Source organism: Saccostrea echinata, unplaced genomic scaffold (assembly GCF_033153115.1).
Source record: "Saccostrea echinata isolate AGI-Se365-2 ecotype Australia unplaced genomic scaffold, CSIRO_AGI_Sech_v1 ptg000057l, whole genome shotgun sequence".
Classification (NCBI taxonomy): Eukaryota; Metazoa; Mollusca; class Bivalvia; order Ostreida; family Ostreidae; genus Saccostrea; species Saccostrea echinata.
The window spans coordinates 6,507,515-6,528,657 of record NW_026889806.1 but is presented as its reverse complement, the minus strand read 5'-3'; the positions used below and the strand labels follow the sequence as shown (position 1 = coordinate 6,528,657).

The following is a 21,143-nucleotide window of genomic DNA, read 5'->3' as shown; positions in this document are numbered from 1 at the left end:
AGATGGCTTTGCTGTTCTTGTGGAGAAGATTTTTCGATATATATATCCTCTGTAAAACTTTGATCCCCCCTTGTGACCCCACCCTACCCCGGGGGTCATGATTTGAACAAACGTACATCTACACTAACTGATGATGCTTCCATATTAATATGACTAATTATGACATTGTTGTTCTTAAGAAGAAGATTTTTGAAGACTTTTTCCTAGATATTCCTATGTAAAACCTTAATCCCCCGATTTGATCTATCTATTACAAGGCGAAAATTTTTTCTGTAGCATGAAAAATAGAGAAAGGGGCAGGGCGGACCTTAAAACGCAGTATAATAAAAGGTCCGCCTTTTGTATTTCAGATATCGTACTATTACAAGGCGAAAACTTTGAACAGGTTTATTTTCGTAGCATAAAAACTAGAGAAAGAGGCAGGGCGGACCTTAAAACGCAGTATAATAAAAGGTCTGCCCTCTGTTTTTCAGATATTTTACCATTAGAAAGCAAACATTTTGGACAGGGTTTATTTCCGTAACATAAAAACTAGTCAAAATGACAGGGCGGACCTTAAATCGCAGTAAAATAAAAGGTCCGCCCTCTGTTTTTCAGATACCGTAGTGTTAGAAGGCGAAAAATTTTGAACAGGGTTTATTTTCGTAGCATACAAACTAAAGAAAGAGACAGGGCGGACCTTAAAACGCAGTATAATAAAAGGTCCGCCCTCTTTATTTCAGATATCTTACTATTACAAGGCGAAAATTTTGAACTGGGTTTATTTTCGTAGCATACAAACTAGAGAAAGAGACAGGGCGGACCTTAAAACGCAGTATAATAAAAGGTCCGCCCTCTATATTTCAGATATCCTACTATTACAAGGCGAAAATTTTGAACGGGGGTTATTTTCGTAGCATAAAAACTAGAGAAAGAGACAGGGCGGACCTTAAAACGCAGTATAATAAAAGGTCCGCCCTCTACATTTCAGAAATCTTACTATTACAAGGCGAAAATTTTGAACGGGGTTTATTTTCGTAGCATACAAACTAGAGAAAGAGACAGGGCGGACCTTAAAACGCAGTATATTTAAAGGTTCGACCTCTATATTTCAGATATCTTACTATTATAAGGCGAAAATTTTGAACAGGGTTTATTTTCGTAGCATAAAAATTAGAGAAAGAGACAGGGCGGACCTTAAAACGCAATATAATAAAAGGTCCGCCCTCTTTATTTCAGATATCTTACTATTACAAGGCGAAAATTTTGAACAGGGTTTATTTTCGTAGCATACAAACTAGAGATAGGGCGGACCTTAAAACGCAATATAATAAAAGGTCCGCCCTCTATATTTCAGATATCTTACTATAACAAGGTGAAAATTTTGCATAGGGTTTATTTTCGTAGCATACAAACTAGAGAAAGAGACAGGTCGGACCTTAAAACGCAGTATAATAAAAGGTCCGCCCTCTTTATTTCAGATATCTTACTATTACAAGGCGAGTATTTTGAACAGAGTTTATTAAAGTTATCGTAGCGTAAAAAAAAATCGTTAAAATGGCAGGGCGGACCTTAAAACGCAGTATAATAAAAGTCCGCCCTCTGTTTTTCTTTTTTCCCACATACATGTATCTCACTTACAAAGCAAAAATTATGGAAATGCTGTAAGTTCCTATTGTTTTTTTTCTTTGTTGGTTCGTGTGTTTTTCCAGGGTAAAAAGATAATTAGGTTTTTAATTTTAGGATGGACGCTAAATTAACTTAGAAAACTCTTGGAATGGCCTAATTGTGCATAAGAATTGCATATATACTACATGTAGTAGTGTACTTTTTTCATTTAATATGCTGACAAAAAGACAAAACTTTAATGTCAATTAATTATCCACTCTATGTACGTTTGCAGGAGATGTGTCTACTGTATTGTATGTCTATATGCAACCATAAACATCTGTCTGAAGGGACCAAGGATATATATTATTATTTAATTAGTAATGTTGATGACGTGCAACAAGAGAACTATTAACCCCCCCCCCCCATCACACACACATAAATAAAAAAGAAATAGCCGCTTAAAGTCGTAGAAAATCTTATTTAAACCAAAATCAAAATAAATATAAAAAATATTAACAAAAGAACACGACTTGGTGGTGTTTTATGAATTTTTATATCAGTCACGATCTCAACAGACACTCCTTTTTATTTTAGGGGGAAATACATGTCAAGTTGCTCTGTAAAACCCCTCTGTAAATAGTATGGGTGGATAAGATTCTCCCTAGTAAGAAGGTGGAAAAGGAGAAAATTCTGTACTGAAGCGTACTGAGTATTTCCTATGGTGGATAATAAAGCCGGGGTTGTTTCTTCCAAGCTCGCTGCATGTCGTTTCCGAAATTTTGCATTGCATTTCCGACATTTTTTGTTTTCATTTTACAATACAATCAACACTAAGTCTAGTAAAAATACAAAGTTTAGTAATAAAATGCAATAATTTCAATAATAAAACATGCAATTTTTGATCACCAAATTTTAATGCCCACTGAATTATATGTGTTTGAAAGCACCGAAAAACAGAATCTCCTCTACTTTGATTACTTTATTCCGTCAAACATAGTTTCTGTATGTCATAAATTCTATCTAAACCTTTCTGATCTCAAATTCAGTCTGATTATCTTGATTTGAAAAGATGAACAAACATTCACAACTTACACTTACATGTGTCCGAGGATAAAATCGTCATAAGATTCTTTTAAATATAAGCAGAACTTATTATTTGGAAATCAATGAATTATTCTTGATTTATTCTTTAATTTTTTTATAAGGGAAATTTCAATTCTGTTTTCATTGCCGGAAAAGTACTTTATGATGATAAATGTCAGAGATGAAAATTTATAAACGTCAGAAATGAAAACTACAAAATGTAGGGAATGAAATAAACAATATTAAAAAAAAAAAATCCGAAATGAAATCCTATGCTAGGCTCATTTTCCAAAAGGGGAGGGGTCTTTAAACCCAAGCTCGTTTCTCCGGGAAAAAATATTAATGCGGGAGGAAAGGCAACAACATCAGTACTTTTTAAACTATTTGACATGTATCAGCATAATTTTGCTATACCCCACCCACCAAAAATACAACAACACAATTTATAATCTTTTCCTTTTTGGGGGGAAGGGTGTTTTATTGCTTAAAATGTTCAACTCGATTGACTTTGGTTTGATTTTGCCAATTAATGCACATCTTCCTTAACCAGTGTTAACCCCGGGGTAATATCAAGTAGAATGAAATAATCGGTAGTCTTTAACTGGATAAGAAACGATGGTTATAAAAACACGGGGGATATGCGACTTCAAGTTTTGTCAGGTGAGACAATAGGTCTACCCCCCAAAGCACAGACATGTTGTTTTAACAACAATGGGATAGGCTAGTACACCGTAACACAAGTCCCTGTCAAAGTGACCCTCCAATTATTTTATAGTAAGGTACAATATGAATCGTAAGAATTATGCATAATTATTATTAATGATATAATGAAATATCTTTCGAAAGATATGAAAATTCTTTTTGGGAAGTGGAAGTCGAACGTTGTTAGGAAAGAGACTGTAATGAAATGATCATTGTTGGACTTACGAACACCATATACTAAACAATGTGCCAGTGAAGGTATGCGTATTATATATATGTATTTTTTTTTTAATTTTGCAATGATAATATTGATATCACTTAAACTATAAAAGACACATGTCGTACATGATTTTTCCATAAGGTAACTCGATCAACAGATCTTTGCATCTTTATATTTTTTGTTTTGTGCACTACCTGGGAGGTATGTACTACGATAAGGAGCTAACAGTTAATCAGTGCTAACATCAAATTTTGAATAATTTTTTGATAGATAATTTGAGGTTTTGTACTGAGATATATCATAGTATTAGAAATATAATTAATTAAAATTGGCTAACGAAATCCAGCAACTAGCGAGATATCGCAAGACTTGATCCTTCTAGTATATATACAATGTACATACATGTACGTCCCTGGAACTCCATTTTGCTGGGAGGGACACTTTTATAACAACTATACCTTAAATAATTTAAAAAGATTAATAAAGCAAATTAATTTCGAATCAATAAAGGAGAAAAATCTGCATATAAAACCGAAGGCGGACCTTTTATTATAGAGGCAGGCCGGACCTTATATGTTATCGTATTAGGTCCCCCCGGACCTTTAAACGAGGCGGACCAAATATTATGCGACACCGGTCGGTAGGGGATGGTGACTTCTCCATGGCCTGATCCCACCTGTGATGTTTTAGAGGTTCGTGTTTGCTCTACTCCCGATTTGTATTGTTTCAATGGACTTCTGAGCTTGTTTAGTGTTCGTTATCCTCATATTTCATAAACAACGATCATATTTATAATCCAAGTTAACATACAATACTAGCACTAAGAGTACTTTTATTCATTCAAACAATAAAATGCTTTCTCCGATAATAAAGGTATGAACAGTTGCAACTATTGCAGAAAAAAAAATTACATTACCAGCGCCAGCCATGTATTTTTCTTTTCTGAAATGGTTACAACTAACAAACAGAGAACGACATTTTATTGTCACAATTATGTCTGTAAAAAAATCGTTAGAAAATCAGTTTAAGTGCTTAAAATATTGTATTATTGTTCTGCACGTCATGATTTGTTAATGGATTGATTAGGGAGAATGGTTTTCTTAAGAAATAAATGAGAACATTGAGAACATATTCAGTGGATGTAAATATTAATAAATAAGTCCCGTATCAAGAGTTTACAAAATCTCGATCTTCCTTTTAAATATATTTTTATCTTCAAATCTATAATAAAATTCTTGTATCTGTAAGCCTTTGTTTTTTGCTGAACAACACTATATTTTACACGATGTCAATAACAAAAGTCCTAGTCTTATTTATTTGCATGGTATAATTTGTCGAGGAATCCAGGCATGCAATACCAGGTTAAAATTTATGTCGAAACAAACTCCAAAGTTAATTGCTTTTAGCACAAGTGTTTCAAATGCGTTAAAGACGTTATAGAACTATCAGTTGACGAATGTCAGTGTCAGAAAAGAGGGACAATTCTGGAAAATTGCACTTTGTGGATTAATATAGATATCTGAAAATCAGACTTCTGTTCTTCATCATTTAAATCTTTTAAATTCTTTACAGAAGGTAAGAATTCAAACACACACTAGGTTATTAGAGTTTATCAAAGCTGATAACACCTTAGTCTTAATGCATTAAAACTTCAAATAAAAAGAGAACTGCAAAAAAGCAATGAATTATGCATTGTACTTTAATTTTTATTGAAAACATCGATTAACAAACAATAGAAAAAAACCCTTGTATCTACCGCTCCTCAATTTGCAGCAACCCTGAAACAGTAAAATAAACAGTGCATATTCATCTTCATCTTTACAATCACGTCTTGAAGTACAAGTTAAAAAACAGTTCTTGTAGACTTACCAGGTTTGATGTGATTGAGGGCTCGCTTTGCCCAGATAATGGCGTCCTGCATGGATTTACGTCTGTCAAGAATATCGAGGAGAGGCGTGGTGTCCAAATCTTTCTTCTTGTCGTCTAAAAAACAAGAAAATAAGTTACCAATGTCAACACTCAGCATTACTACGCCTACGCAAAGAATGATTGTGTGGTTAAGCAAAATCTGTAATTAATAACTGATTTAAGATAAATGAGAAGTACTATTCCAAAATCTTGTTGAATTTTCATATGTATTAATTAACAGTCCTTTAAGTCGTATTCAATTCATGTAGACTTGATCAATATAAATACCATCGTTGGCGAGTATGACTAGTTTACAACCAAAGATCTGGATATCAACATTGTCTGGAAATCTGCCCATGATGTCAATCACCATGGATACATCATAGCACTCCAGTAAATCTCCAAGGTCTTCGCTGTCTGCAAGCAAAAATTTAAAAAAGTGTGTAATTTACACTGGATCTAAAGATACTTGGAAATATTCTGACATGTAGAGTATTTAAAATAATACTTACCCGATTTTAATAAATTTTCTAATGTCATGAAAGCCACAACGATTAGTCTTGGTTCATCCTGGAATCTATCAAGGGTGGACAGTAGAGTTCTCATTCCTTCCCGGTGTAGGAATGCACTGCTTACAGAGTCTGAAATACCAAAAAATTCCTCATTTCTTATATATATCCCCATAAAACTCTACATCTAACACTATAAACAAAAAAATACAATGGCTTTTATTTATAGGATCAGCGTGTTGATCAGGATTGGATATTGCCTTACAGAAAAATTACCTTGGTCTTCTGTCATATAACAAAGAGCCCCACAGCATACGATCTGTAGGTCAAGTTCTTCTGGAAAATTCTTCATGGCAGAGTGAATCAACGATAAAATCTCTGTTGAAAACCTCGAGTGGAATCCATCTGAAAGAATCAGATTTAAACATTTACAACGAATTTATTTTCCTTAGTTTTTTTTATTATTCAGTGAAGAAAAATTCATTTCACAAAGATAAAAAAGAGATAATGGACAAATTGCTTTGACATACTCATTGCCAGAGCTGCTAGGATCTTAGAGCCATAGTACTGTAAGTCATATGTTGTTGTGTTGGTGTTTAATAAATCCACTAACTTATCAAACGATCCGCCATCCATTAACATCCGGCAGCCATTCACTACAGAAGGGAACAATACCACGAGTTAAACTTAAGTTGTAATGTTATTTTATTTTAAACCTTGAAGCATCACGTTTTTTAAAACATCAAGCTAATTTTTCCCTGGGAGATATGGTTACTTACCATTGGAGACAAGTTTTTCATAATACTGGACCAGATAGACATCCACGTTACTGCCACTGCCCTGTCCCTCAGTCACTGTACTAAGGACTCGTTCTATGTTCTCTAAGTCGTTACTGGAAATACCTTAAAAATAAGACACAGATTTCTTGAAGCCTCTGATAAAAGCTTTTGGAAAATATATCATTTGAAAGAAAAGTCCTTCTTCTTGGCGAAGGTATCAGTCCTACCTCTTGCTGAAGCTAAATGGATAAGGATATTTCTGATCAATAATTCTGTTTCTTGATCATGGTTATTCTCCTTAAGTAAGTTTTCAAGAACATCTAGACCTTTGTCCTCAATGAAGTTATGACAGGCTGCATCTTCAAAGACAGAAATGCGATTTTATTGTCATCATATCGCTCACTCATAGCAAATATTTAATATTGTAGAAAATCAAAACATCTTTCATGTCAACAATGACATTCTTACCAAGTTCGATCAGATTTCCCAGTAGTTTGAGTGCTAGTTCTACTACATCCGGGTTATGTGACGTCGTAGTTAAACTTGTAATGGCGGCCTGTACACCCCCATTTCTTTCCACCGTTGACTTGTTTCCATAAACTACAACAGACAATGGCAGACAAACCATGAAGTTGGGTTCTGTTGAGATAGTTTGTTCGATTTATAATTAGGTGAAAAATGCTAACTAAATTTGACATGTTCTTACTTTCTGCAGATAAGTTGGTTAAGGCTATATGCGCATTCTCGTGGATTTTGTCTGAATTCTCGTGATGGAGTAGAGCTGTTATTATTGTCCTTGAGGAGTTCAGTCTCTCTAATACTGTTCGGTTAGCCTCTGTATATCAATATCATCAGTGTTATTTTACAGAAATAACAAAGGATTTGTGAATTTCTTTTCACAAGTATTGACATTGTTTTCTAATTAAAAAAAAACACATATATTTAACTTCTTTCGTCAATAACTTTAGGATCAATGCATAAACCCTAATTAGTCACAACTATTAACATTGTTGGACAACAAAGTGAAGTAAGCGCTTACTGTTGACCGCTAGTGACCCTATGATAAGGGAGCCGTGTTCCTGTATGACAGGACAGTCAATATAAGTAGTCATTCTCTCCAACAAAATCGTCACTCTGTTGTCTTGTATAAACTTTTTCTGGATATCATCTAAAAATTTACAGAAATTCAATTTGGAGCATGGTACAAATTCATCATTTTAAAACTATTTTAATGTTGCTTAGAATATTTTGTCTAAGTCACACAGTATATTTGATACATTATACGGACGGATTTCAAAAAAAAAAAAAAAAAATCAAACTGAACAAAGAACATGATCCTAAATTTTCCTATGCCATATTAATTGCTATTTATTGAATACTGCCGAAGGGTTTGTTATGTCATGCTGTACACGAATAGGTCACCTTATAAGACTAAGTTGATCACATAGTTTTTTGTAGTAATCATTAGAAGTGATACTGCCTGTTTTACCTGATAATGCTAATACAGGAACCAGAAAGATGAAGATTTCCTGCTGAAGTTGGAGGTTATCAGGGAACTGTGCCAGACACTGACACACCGTCTCTACAATGGCGGGTATGGCTAGTTCCTGGGCACCCTGAACTGCACAAAAATATAGTTTTTGTTAATGCTTCAAAGACAGCAATGCTTACTTTTAAGATAGATTTAAATGAAATAGCATCGTAAATTATCGAGTTCTGATAGATTTACCAGAAGAGGAGATGTTACAAAGTGTGCAGCAGCCATATTCCTGAAGTTTTTCATCATACTGGTATTTCTTCAGTGTATCAATTATTGTCGATATCTCATTTTTCTTACAAATATATTCTCCTGCATCAGCTAAAAGTCGATTAAAATATCAATTAAAAGTCGGTTTTGCTGACAAGATCTAAAGGCAAGACAAAATGTTGAGTTGCCTTTGGAGATACGGGATATATATTTGTCTAAACTTACTACATTTAGTAAGACAAGCCAGAGCCCATAAGGCACACTCTAAAACGGCAGTACTGTCTTGGAAATTTTTAAGCGTTTGTAAAACCACGCGAATTCCGCCAGCATTGGAGACATCTGAACTCAGGTCCTCTGTAGAATAAAAACAAGTTTTCTAAACAATTCACTTGAAAAAAAAATAAACATCGCTGTCTACTAGACTAAGTATGCCCATGCACAGATTGTCTTTGTGATTAAATTCATAGCTTACCGTGAAAAGCAAAGCTTCCCAAGGCCCTACAAGCGTTCTCGTGAACTAGATCATCATGCCGGAATCTCTCCATGATTCTCACAATCACGTGAACTCCTCCAATATACATTACATTCTTCGCTGTTTGATCTGGCAACAACAAAAATCCAGTTATGTGTATTTTCTGACTATTGTTCAGTTGAGAAGTGCAATTACTCACAAAATGATGATAATGTTCACTATTATAAAACTTACAGTCGTTGGTAAGGTTACTGAGGATGAAGCAACAGTTGCTGACAATTTTGTTGTTGTTTTCATAACGAGATAACAAGGTTACGACACTGGAAGGGACGGCATCTTCTACCAACTTCTCAAGTAATTCTTCTACAATAAAAGTATGTGGATGCAAGCTGCAGTTTTATTTTAAAAATATGTTTGTAATTCGTAAGCTTGACCATCTAGAGTGTGTTAAATTAAATGCAATGCAAGTAATCATAATTAATTTTTTTTTTTGAAATTGTTCTCTTGTTCTTTTCCTACAAATGATCAAAGAATCGTCTTCTCTGCGACACAAACATTCAGCAGCAAGTTCTCTTACCTACGGCGGACATGCTTCCTAGGATGTCGACAGCGCCCTCTATGACGTCTATATTAGAGCTCGAGTTCGTCAAGCGCAGAAGCTCTGATATCCCCTCGTTCTTTTGTATATGAACACAACTGGCATCTACTCAAAAGGAATGAATAAATAAATAAAGGTAGTTGATCTTTAATGCATTATTATAATTCTCTAAAATGCCACATTTATTGAAGTAGTATTATGTATGTATCATACCGGATGCTGCACACATGCGTGCTAGAGAAACAATGGCGGCGGTGAGTATTTCGGCATTATTCTTAAATGTCGTCAGCGCCGTCATAAGGCAGGATATTCCCTCATTTTTAGCCAACAGAACAGATAATGAGTCTGAAAAATCCCAGTGATCATTTGAATATTGCTAATTAAGGCGGTAAACTTAGATTGAATTTCAAAAGGTACAGTAGAACATATACACCTGGTATTAAACTGTTAAACTAATTCAGCTAAATGAAAAGAGATCTAATAAAAGATGACCCTAAATTTCCCTAGAATTTGTTTTCTGTATGTCAATGACCATTGAAATGAAGAAAAAAACCCCCACTATTTACACTGCTACAAGAGTCTACTACATTATATTCCAATCGCTATAATTACGCTACATCATGATGTGCTCTGAAACGTTTATAGTATACTTATGTCTTATGTTAATGATCAGTACAAAGATAAGTGCTTTTTCTCATCAATCAGAGCTCCTTTAATGTTGTCCTTTACGCTGTTTTTGATAACCTAATACATTCGTTAAAATTATGTTCACCTCTTCATTCCATTTCAAATTCTCGAGACTGTCAAGGCCATGGAAGTTTAACATTTAACATTTCTTCGTAAATAAATTATTTACATTTCCAACTACCTATATACTTGTGCTTGAATGCATTTTATTGCTTAATTTTCTAAATATAACTGCAGATACACAATTTCGATTGCCTCTTCATTACCTGTTAGATAATTTATAAATTAACGGAATAAGAATTAAAAACTGTGTTTTACATGCAACAATGCTCTTAACGTCAATATGCTCTGCTATCAGAGACGTTTTTGCATTCAAGACATGATGTTTCGACAAGGTTCATAGATATCTTACAAGCGTGATCCTTTTTGTACAAGATAGATTTCAATAGGATTTTTTTTTCATTAAAAAGACATGTAATTGTAAACAATATTTTGGTAATTAGGTGACTTTTGAGACAAACATGTTCAATAGAAAAGTCAGAAGTATGCCTTAAATTCAGAAAGAAAAACTCTCCATCTATTTTTGCGTTACTGAAATGCAATACCTTTATCCGACTTTCGTAAGTGAAACGTCAAATGAAAAAAAAGATGATAAATCGAACCTTGTTTTGTTTCCATAAATAACTTACCGTCATTTGCAAAGCTTCCCATACTTCTACAGCCCTTTAGTTGGACTTTTACGTCATCCGGGTACTTCTGCATCATTCTAATTGTCTCCCCTATCGTTTGTTGTTTGCATTTCTGGGTTTCTGCAACTGAAGAAAAATAAATAACGAAATTAAATGCCTCATAATTTGGAAATCTGAGTAAATGTTAATGCCTTATCTATTCTGATGCTTTTTGATGAAGTTAATTTTGTTAATCTCATGTCTCAGGTTCTAGGAAACCGAAAAGAAGTAATAGATTTGAAGCAGTTTGTCAATGCACTCTCAACAGAAAGTCAAGCAATGGTAAAAAGTCAATCATAGGGAGTCGCGAAGACACTGTACATGATGAGACAACTAAAAATAAATTCCGTTGATTATTTGGTGTGTTTTGATACAAATTTGGTACCACTTAAAATAGGCAGTCTAAAATACAGACATAAGAAACAAGCATTCTGAGAGTATTGCATTAGCAATACTAGTCCCCTACCGGCAAGTGTAATCTGGTTCCATTCCTGTTAAGAATTGAAAATGTCATAATTCCGTCAAAAATTAATGAAGCGGGACGAAATGCAAACTTGATCTGTAACTAATCAAGGTAAAGCCACATACCAAAAATCAGCTCAATATCTACAAGCTTTTAGAAGAAAATTGCGGAAAACCCGAAAAAATTGAAAAGGCCGTAATTCCGTCAAAAATCAATGAAGCGGAACGAAATGCAAACTTGATCTGTAACTCATCAAGGTAAAGCCACATACCAAAAATCAGCTCAATATCTACAAGCTTTTAGAAGAAAATTGCGGAAAACCCGAAAAAATTGAAAAGGCCGTAATTCCGTCAAAAATCAATGAAGCGGAACGAAATGCAAACTTGATCTGTAACTCATCAAGATACACTCACATACCAAAAATCAGCTCAATATCTGCAAGCGTTTAGGAAAAAAGTGCGGAAAACCAAGTGGGACAGACTGACAGACAGACAGACGGACAGACAGACAGACAGACAGACGGACAGACAGACAGACAGACAGACGGACGGACAGACGGACGGACAGACTCAGAGGAAACCTATAGTCCCCTCCGGTTTCACCGGTAGGGGACTAATAACCGTCTAAAGGACATGGTGTATGGTAATATGCCGCAATGTTTCTACATCAATCGCACAAACTCAAAAAGCTGTATAACAACTTCCTTATTAATTGGAAGTATGTAATGATATTGCTTAATTTTTCCTAGTATATCTGAAATTAACTTCAAAATATATTTCAACTTTCTTAGACTTTTGGATATATATATATATATATATATATATATATATATATATATATATATATATATATATATATATATATATATATATATATATATATATATATATATATATATATATATATATATATATATATATATATATATATATATATATTTGTTTATAATAAATCTTCAAAAAAGCATTCGACATTTTAGTATGCTTCCGGTCAACCAAGACTAATGCAGAACAGTAAAATAAAATGACCAAATATGAAATCATAAATAAAGTAAAATCCTATTGCTAAAATTATGCGACTGGTTCAAAACACTATCCCGTGAAAATACTCTCACAACTTACCAAAAGACGCATTATCATTCCCAAAACAACAAATTCTGCTGCCGCATTTATTGCAAAATGTCGCAAACGGTTGTATCGGATGCACAGCGTTATTTTTACGAAATATCCCATGTAAGATAGCTTTCCAACAAACCAGAGGGGTTGTCATGATTTGAGAACTGACTGTTCACTCGTCAGATCAAGGACCAAACACTCCCCACTCTACCAGAAACACAACAAGGGTCTTCACAGTGGCTGGTTTGAAGTACATTTACCATTAAAGAGTTTTTAAGACTCTTTCATATTATTTTTACACAAATGATGCATTGTCTAATTAGAGTGCCACGGTTTGGAATCAGAGATATTCATTCATTAACATATATCTAATGCAGACTGACGATGATTTTCCAACATGAATGTTACGACATACGCTTAATCCCCGTCCTCGAATCAATTTATCAAAATTGACCCTTATTTTATTGACTTGACCTTTTTGAAATAATAATCTAAATATTTTATTATACGAGAATAGGAATCAGGCGTTTTGAAGTGAAAGTCCCCAGACAAGGTATGAAGATTGTAAATGTTTATAATTTACAAAAATTGTCAGGCTATTTTAAAAGGATTCAAAGTATTTTGTCTAAAAATTGAAATGGAAAGTTAATATATGTGTGTATAAGAGATTACCTCCTGAAAAAACCAAAGACTATCCAGAAGTAACTATTACGGACTAAAATGTTAATTTAATGTGAATCATCAATAGGTTTTAGATTCACAAACACCAATACCATCATATGTATTCCTATATTACGAGAACATTTAACAGTATCAAAGTTATTTGGTTGCTCCACTGGGCAGGCTTAAGAACTATAGCTCTTAGACAAAAAATTCGATTACCGGTAAGATAAAAAATTCGACAACTCCACAATTACTGTGTTTAATAAAGATATTAATTCCACAATTGCTGTGTTTCATAAAGATATTAATTTCTGTCCAAAAGATATGCTCAATGCATTCTTATGTAAGAGAACTTAAGTTTTGTTTTGTGAAAACCTTCTTTTGTTAAGAAACTCGTTAGAGAATTGGAAATATTTTGTCCACTTCGTAAGAAATGTTACGTAAAGGTTTACTGGGCTCTTTAAATTACGATAGGAACTATATTTCATGCCCATGCAAATTGCATGACGGGTCATTTGCCTGAAATTGTGAATAAAGATCAACATTTAAATTACTGCATGGTTTCGAAGTTGATCGTGTAAAAAAAAATTGTCTTTGTCATTATTATTTTACAATTTATAATTACTTATTTTATTGTTACCATATGCATTTTATTTATTAATTTTATTTCTTTAGTAAATTATTCCACGTTTTATTGTCACTGGCAAGAAATTAACATAAATGAGATGTCATTTGAAATTTAGATATAAGTACATTTTGTGTTTCTAAGAAAGTAATGACAGTTTATACAATGTTCAATCATATTACAAAAGTACTTTTGGGCGAGGTCTTTCATCATTATACAAGAAAAAAAAAGGTTTTGTTTTCTTAAACACCCAATTCTTCCCAATCAAGCTCACTATAAAATTTAGCTCTTGATAAGTTACACCCTACATTTGGTCAACAGCTCAATTCGATTTATAATGATAATAAAAATGGTTCTCTTTTTGTGTGCATGGATACTCTATTTCAGTATACTTTTTGCACATTAGATAATGACTCGTATTTATTTTTTACAAAAAATTCTTGAGCGCATCTTGTGAACTGACAGGGCTTATTAATAGCATGATCGTTGTATTTTACCTTAAAATCAATTCTAACACATTTGAGCAGATATATAAAAAATATTACTCAAGTTCTTTTAATAATCAAATGTGAACATACAGGTAAGAATTTTTAACACTGCCATTAAAATTCTTGAGCGCATCTTGTGAACTGACAGGGCTTATTAATAGCATGATCGTTGTATTTTACCTTAAAATTAATTCTAACACATTTCAGCAGATATATAAAAATATTACTCAAGTTCTTTTAATAATCAAATGTGAACATACAGGTAAGAATTTTTAACATTGCTATTAAAATTATAAGATTTACTTACCATACGATGATATCATAGAATGGTTTGGAAATTTCTTTAACGAATGAATTACATAATTTATTATATGGAGACACTTACCAAGTGGTGGCATCGCGGCAGTCCTGTCCCCTACAAAGACAGTAATACATAACCATCAGTCCGTTATGGCTTTATACACTTCATTAAAGCAAAACAATCAAATATTGAAGCAGCGGAAACACCCCCACAAATTAATACTTGGCGTGTATTTTTACTCTTTACCCTCCCAGCTTAGATCTATGGTAATCAGCAAACAACCACAAACATACCTTGTTATAGAATAAATTGATCGGGATCGAACTACAGAGGCGGACGTAAATTGATGATTTCTTTCTGTAAGTCGATCAGAGGATTCACATCGTGTGTTTATTTTGATTTAAAGAGTCCCTTTTTATATAAAGCTACGCCCAGACAGTGATCAATGTTTGGACAATGACAGCAGAGGATTAAGGGATATATTTCTGGACCCGATGTCCTTATTTGAATAGTTGCGGTTTAAAGGGGAGATTGCTTCGGAAGTTATTAGTGTTGCTAGGAAATGCAGTCTCGTAATTGACCTTTTCTAAATTTGGCTGACCCACGTAATCAAAATAAGAGATTTGTTGTTTAAAAAGTAACTTTTTGTTGAATTAATGTCTATTTAATTTGGTTTTTCCCTTTTAGATAAAACATAAATGAGCGAAAGTACAATAATTTCACGTTTTCACGATGCATGGCTTAAAATAGATAATGTTTTATCTCAATCTCTTCACTGGCTATCTTTATTTAAATAACTCGCTTTTCTTTAGAGAAATACGGACCAGCTGAACTTCTGTCATGTTTAGTTATTGAATCATAGAATTTAATCATATTGCTTGTTTCGTAAAGCAAAAATTGGACCAAGTTCCCCTCTCCGATTTCTCATTCTTTGTCTTTTACTTTGATAATAAATGTATATACATGCTTTGTAGTCATGTTTTGGACTTAAATTCAGCTACATTTTCTGAAAATAATATGCTTATTGCTCTCTTTCACTTTCTTATTGCATGTTGTATGTTGCTAAGTACATGTTCCTTTGGGTAATGTGATTATTACCTACAGCTATCCAGAGGGTTCCTAGTAGATTCTTTTTAACCGAATGTCACACCTACCAATTACCTAACGTCAATTCTCTTAAACAAACTAACCGTCAGGTATTTGATACCTACTGTATATTGGTAATTATTTCTAATTATTAGATGCGCACTGCTACTTAGGAAGCCATACTTTTAAGAAATTAATGTTATTGCTGAAATCCTCTGTTCTTTTATTTACATGTATGTGAAGAAACTTTTTGCCTAAACATTTTTTTTGCTTACATCAGAATACTTCTATTTTTTTCAAATTTAGTTTTATATGAGTCAATTCATATTCAAAAACTTATACATGAGAAGAAAACACTTGCTGTGGCCTTCAACTCAACATTTAGATATATCGACGACGTATTATCAATTAACAATAGTTGCTTCCATTCACATATCCCAGTGAACTTGAAATAAAAGATACCACAGAGTCTGACACATCTGTTTCATATTTGTATATTTTACTAGAAAAAGATGTTAATTAGTAATCTAACAACAAAACTTGATGATAAACGTGATGAATTCAACTTTTCTATCGTCAGCTTCCATTGCTTATGAAGCAATATACCCCTATCACCTGCATATGAGGTTTATGTCTCCCAGATGATACGCAAGAGCACTGCGAACAATTTCTAAAAGGAGGCAAACTATTGAGAAACAAGTTGATGGAACTAGAATATCAACAGTCTGATTTGAAGTCAATATTTCGCAAGTCCTATGATCGATACAACAACCTTGTCAAAAATCAAAGACAATCTATCATTAAGTCGAATGCTGACTGACGGTTTTCATACTAATTTTTAGGCCATTATTTACTCATTGAATGTCTACGGATTTTTCCGTTTTCCCGATCATGACAAAGAGCACACAGTGGAATGACCGGTCGACAGAGGATGCCTACTCCTCCATCGCACCTGATCCCACTTCTGATGTTTTTGGAGATATCCGTGTTTGCTCTGCTCCCGATTGGTATTGTTTCAGTGGACTTTTGAACTTGATTACTGTTCATTATCTCAAAATTTGATTGATAATGAAGTATCAAGAAATCCTTAAGCTTTAGTATGAACACATTTTGACTCATATCTGAATGTCTGGTGTTGTAATCAGAATATTATTTATCTATTTCTAGTAGGTTTTATTGAAGACAGTTTCCAAATTGCAATAGGCATTCACGTATCTGATGACAATGAAAACGAAAGTGAATAAGTTGCATTAGAGGTTAGCAATAAGTAACTGGCAATCAGAAAAATACAAAAGGCAAAAACCATTCAACAATTGCAATCAGAAATGTACAAATCTTTATTCGCAGTTGACAATAAGCAATGTGCTATAGGAAGCGATCAATCAGCAACCCACCGTTTGCAGTTATAAACCTGACACTTAACGAAATAGCAGTACACAAATCAGAAGAAGACAATTAGCGATAAGTATACTCATGTTTGCCTCACTATAAGTAAATGAAATATTGCTTTTTAGTGCACGGCATTTTCATGAAAATTTACAGGCTGAAACATAGCAAACAAAGAAGTTCGTCAATCGAGTAATGTGCGCGCAAATGGTTATATTTGCAGGATGTTGGAATGGAAACAACTTTCATCGATGTTTATCTTATATCACAACAAAGCAGCATTGAAAAGCAGTATTCAACATATCAGTTGACAATCTGGATTTCGAGCTATATGGCTCGTTTCGACGAAATGGATGATTTACCTTTTGAGTCAAGCTTTAAAAACTATCCAGATAGTGAGCATGCTAACAGTTTATTTATCTTTATAAGATGTACCGTTACTTCAGTCATTTTAAGGAAAGTATTTGATTATATCACGTGAACGTTATTTTAAAGTAAATTATTTTCTTGTCGAATGTAAGTCGAATTTTTTACCACTAATCTATGAAGAAGTAAATTATGTTCCGTGTTTAGCCTCGTGCAGTGATATACTGGAAAGATCAAAGGAATTTTGGATTAAACTCTCTCTCTCTCTCTCTCTCTCTGTAAATTTTTTTTATATTTCTGTATTTAGAATTCGTCATATCATGCATTTTGAACTGCAGTAGTTAATCTTCTGTATTTGTTTGTGCGCATCGTGTGCAACCAACAATGATTATCCCCATGCACCGTTGCTTCTGACTCATGAATGAGTTATAGATATATATAAAGAATTTCAAATAAGTTATTTGAAATCCCGCAACATGTTGTCACACATCAATCTTACTTTATCTTGCTTGTCAACCATCTTATTAAATAAGATGTAAACATGCACATTTAATTGTATGTCGCCGCAGTAAACTGCTTATTATATGCCGTTTTCTGTTCCATGTTGTAGTGAATACAGTTTATTTTGTACCCAAAAGTACATTTTTTCATCTACATGTATTGGTTTTTAATAAATCTTATCAAAACCCTAGTAATACTGTCATTGAAATCTTCTTATTGATTTATATAAATCACAGTGTATAGGTGCACTTTTGAAACTGTTCGTTATTTGTTTTTTAGGTGGAAATCGGCACGGGCTCAGTTGATGTGATACTAGACAGGTATTCAGTAGAACAGGTAACCATTGAAGCAGGTAACTTCGGGAACTGTCATGATAAATTAGGTCATCGGGGACACCGGCTACAGGTATCAGAAGATGGTCCCCTTATCACAGCATTAGTCATCTATCTTTTTAGGCAGGGTTAATCGAGATCAAGAAAATTTACAAAAAAATTGTAAGATTTCTGTCTGCGAGAGTGTCATTCCTGAATCACTCTGAGCATCTTATGCAAAATCTCTCCATTTGTCTTTTCTTTGAAGTCATATTTGGAGACATGTTCTCTACCTGACAAGTTAATCTTGCTTGATAACTTAACCGACAAACATTTATTGGTACTCACCTTGATCCGGTGGAGGCGCTGCCTGATTCTCTGTACACTCGTACACCAGGTAACTCTGTCCGGCCAAAGTCCGGGTCGTGGAGGCTCCAGCTCTCAGACCGGAATCACAGACAGCCTTCCTGATAGCGTCAATGTTGATACAGACATAACTCCGGTCATCTGACTCAAGCTTCTGCACAGGAAGTACGACACTGACGAAGCCATTTTCTTTAAGGATATCAGGAACGTGTTCGATACCCTCATCGGATTCATCTGCCGACCTTTTGTGTATGCTATAGCGGCTGTTCCGTCGCTTGTGGGGTGCCGTGAACGATGATGTGCGCCGAGAAACATTTCTATCACTTTCATGAAAGTCTTTGGCTACTACAGAATCTCGTCTGCTCGCCTTTTGGAATACGTATGATGAGCTTTTTCTGAGTTTTTCGTTGTTGTTTAGAATCTCGATAGGTAAGGACGGCATGACTTGGTCTTCTGAAATATTTGGAAGGTTACGCTCTTGATCGATCTTTTCTCTTTCTAATTTGCATGATTTATAAATAAAATTCCTATTTCTTTTCGGTGGGCTGTTTTCATACGTCAGTTCTGTGGAGCTTGACGGCCCGTGTAGGATCACCTGTCCCTCCTTTTGGTTGCTATCCTCGGTGGCTTCACACTTTAGACCAAGATGTGAACAAGTGTCGGGAATGCGCAGCTTCCGGCACGTAATGACGGTGTTTCTTTTGTTATGTCTTTCCTCAGGTCGGGTATCATTTTCACCCAACTTCAAATTATCACCATTCAATGAGAGTAAACTGTGTTTCTTCGAGTTTAGATCGTCTAAACGATTCGATAATTGTTTGCTTTGTGCTACATATTTCATAACATGTACCAAAGGCACATTAATGTCCATTTTTCGTCCGTTTGAGTTCATTTTGTTATGCAGGAATGATATCTAAGGTCTCATCTGAACTTGAGTTCAAATCTATAACTGTCTTTTATTATCTGAAATATAAATATTACACACACATTTGGGGAATTTTAGGAGGATTTTATGTCAAGTCTCTAATTGTGATTAGAAAGTGCGTCAGCAGGCCAGACTTATTTGGTCATTAAACAGATTTTATGAGATAACATTGAGTAAAATATCAAACAACAAATTACACAGTTCACAGCCTCGTCAAGATTGTAAGTCAAAGTTTTAATGGTGTGGCTAGCAATACATGTAGTTTATGATAAAGATAAATGGTACATTCTTCGCTGATTAAGTGCTGGCTGTTGATCAATTAATCCACTAGTACGATGACAAAAGACCTTAACATTACGCACTTGGAATACCTGAAATACTTTATCGGTTTCTTTACCTAAATTCACATCATACTTACACTTTCTTTCATTCCTTAAAACTTTAAACAGACTTAAAACAGATGTATTTAATATTAAAACGCGAAAAAGAAATAAAACTCAGAAAGGAAATATTTTTAATGTTTTAACTTTCATATCAAGTCATATATATATATATATATATATATATATATATATAAAATTTCATATATAATTTCGTATTAAAATTCATTGCACCAATTTAAATAAAAATAAAAGCATACTAGAATACTCACACAATTGGGGACTGTGAAAACAAGCTTTAATTTGATCGTTGTTGTTATCTTTTAAGACCCAGGATTAAGACTACGAGTGTGTGATAAGGATAACAAGGGGGGAACATCGTATCCGTCCCCGGGAGATTCTCTGTCTTCTCTGATAACTCTCGGGTCAACGATCACCAGGATAGAAACACACGCATCACTCTCTATAATAAGACATTTCCGGTTGTCGTAACACGTCTAAGAAGTTAGATTTATTTGGTTTTTGTAATCAAAGGACAAATCAAATGTAAGAATGATAAAGTTGTGTCCCGTTTCATATCAGGCAATCTTGAACTTGATAACTGAAATGTTATGTGAAATATGATTTTGCTTACGAGTGCTTCAGTGTCTCGAAACATTTTTTTCTGGGAAAATATGGCAGGTACCTTATGATGAAAAATAAATTGCATAAACTCATTCAATGTAAGAAATACTTTACTTATTGCAAAATGTGTCATTAATGCATGTAGTTCATGTTTATTCTATCTAACATCTAAGGGCAGATCACTTTACTGCATAAAACCCGCCTATAATGAGAACTCTTTAATGGGCAGTCCTAAGAGCTTCCTTAAACCATGTGTAATTTAATCTTATTCTACCATGTTTTCAAAAGGTTAAAGAGTTATCAGGGCATTTTTTTATGCAAAGCCACAATATTTTGAAAATTAAAGACAATATGTAATATTTCATTGCATAATTCACTGGCACTTAATGGTTTCTGTAAAAAAAAATTTAACCCTAATGCTATAATGAAAAACTCGTTTCACACCATGATATATGCTATAGTTTTGGACAGAATGAATAAAAATAATCTGTTGAAAACTCAAATTTAAGTATTCCAATAT

The 21,143-nt window shown here is 33.9% G+C and overlaps 1 protein-coding gene across 1 annotated transcript; it reads right to left on the bottom strand.

The window, feature by feature from the left end:
• Positions 1–5,280: 5,280 nt before the first annotated feature.
• On the bottom strand, positions 5,281–19,586 carry LOC133174089 (uncharacterized). The gene is made up of 21 exons (XM_061309130.1): positions 18,677–19,586; positions 14,763–14,792; positions 10,985–11,110; positions 9,822–9,953; positions 9,588–9,713; positions 9,245–9,373; positions 9,011–9,139; positions 8,764–8,892; positions 8,521–8,649; positions 8,281–8,412; positions 7,831–7,959; positions 7,498–7,626; positions 7,260–7,391; positions 7,019–7,150; positions 6,792–6,914; positions 6,543–6,668; positions 6,289–6,417; positions 6,016–6,144; positions 5,792–5,920; positions 5,465–5,578; positions 5,281–5,373 (listed from the first exon to the last, which is right to left on the bottom strand). Exons 1-21 carry the CDS (start codon positions 19,584–19,586, stop codon positions 5,348–5,350), a joined length of 3,270 nt encoding a protein of 1,089 aa, XP_061165114.1. The 3' UTR covers positions 5,281–5,347.
• Positions 19,587–21,143: the final 1,557 nt, after the last annotated feature.

Bases quoted from the DNA above. Each gene is read 5' to 3' on its own strand.
- LOC133174089 (XM_061309130.1), bottom strand. From the start codon at position 19,586: ATGAACTCAAACGGACGAAAAATGGACATTAATGTGCCTTTGGTACAT. The intron at 9,374-9,587 runs GTAAGAGAACTT...CTTTTATTGTAG, and splicing joins AGGAAGCATGTCCGCCGTAG to AAGAATTACTTGAGAAGTTG. The intron at 6,145-6,288 runs GTAATTTTTCTG...TTGGTATTTCAG, and splicing joins TTATATGACAGAAGACCAAG to ACTCTGTAAGCAGTGCATTC.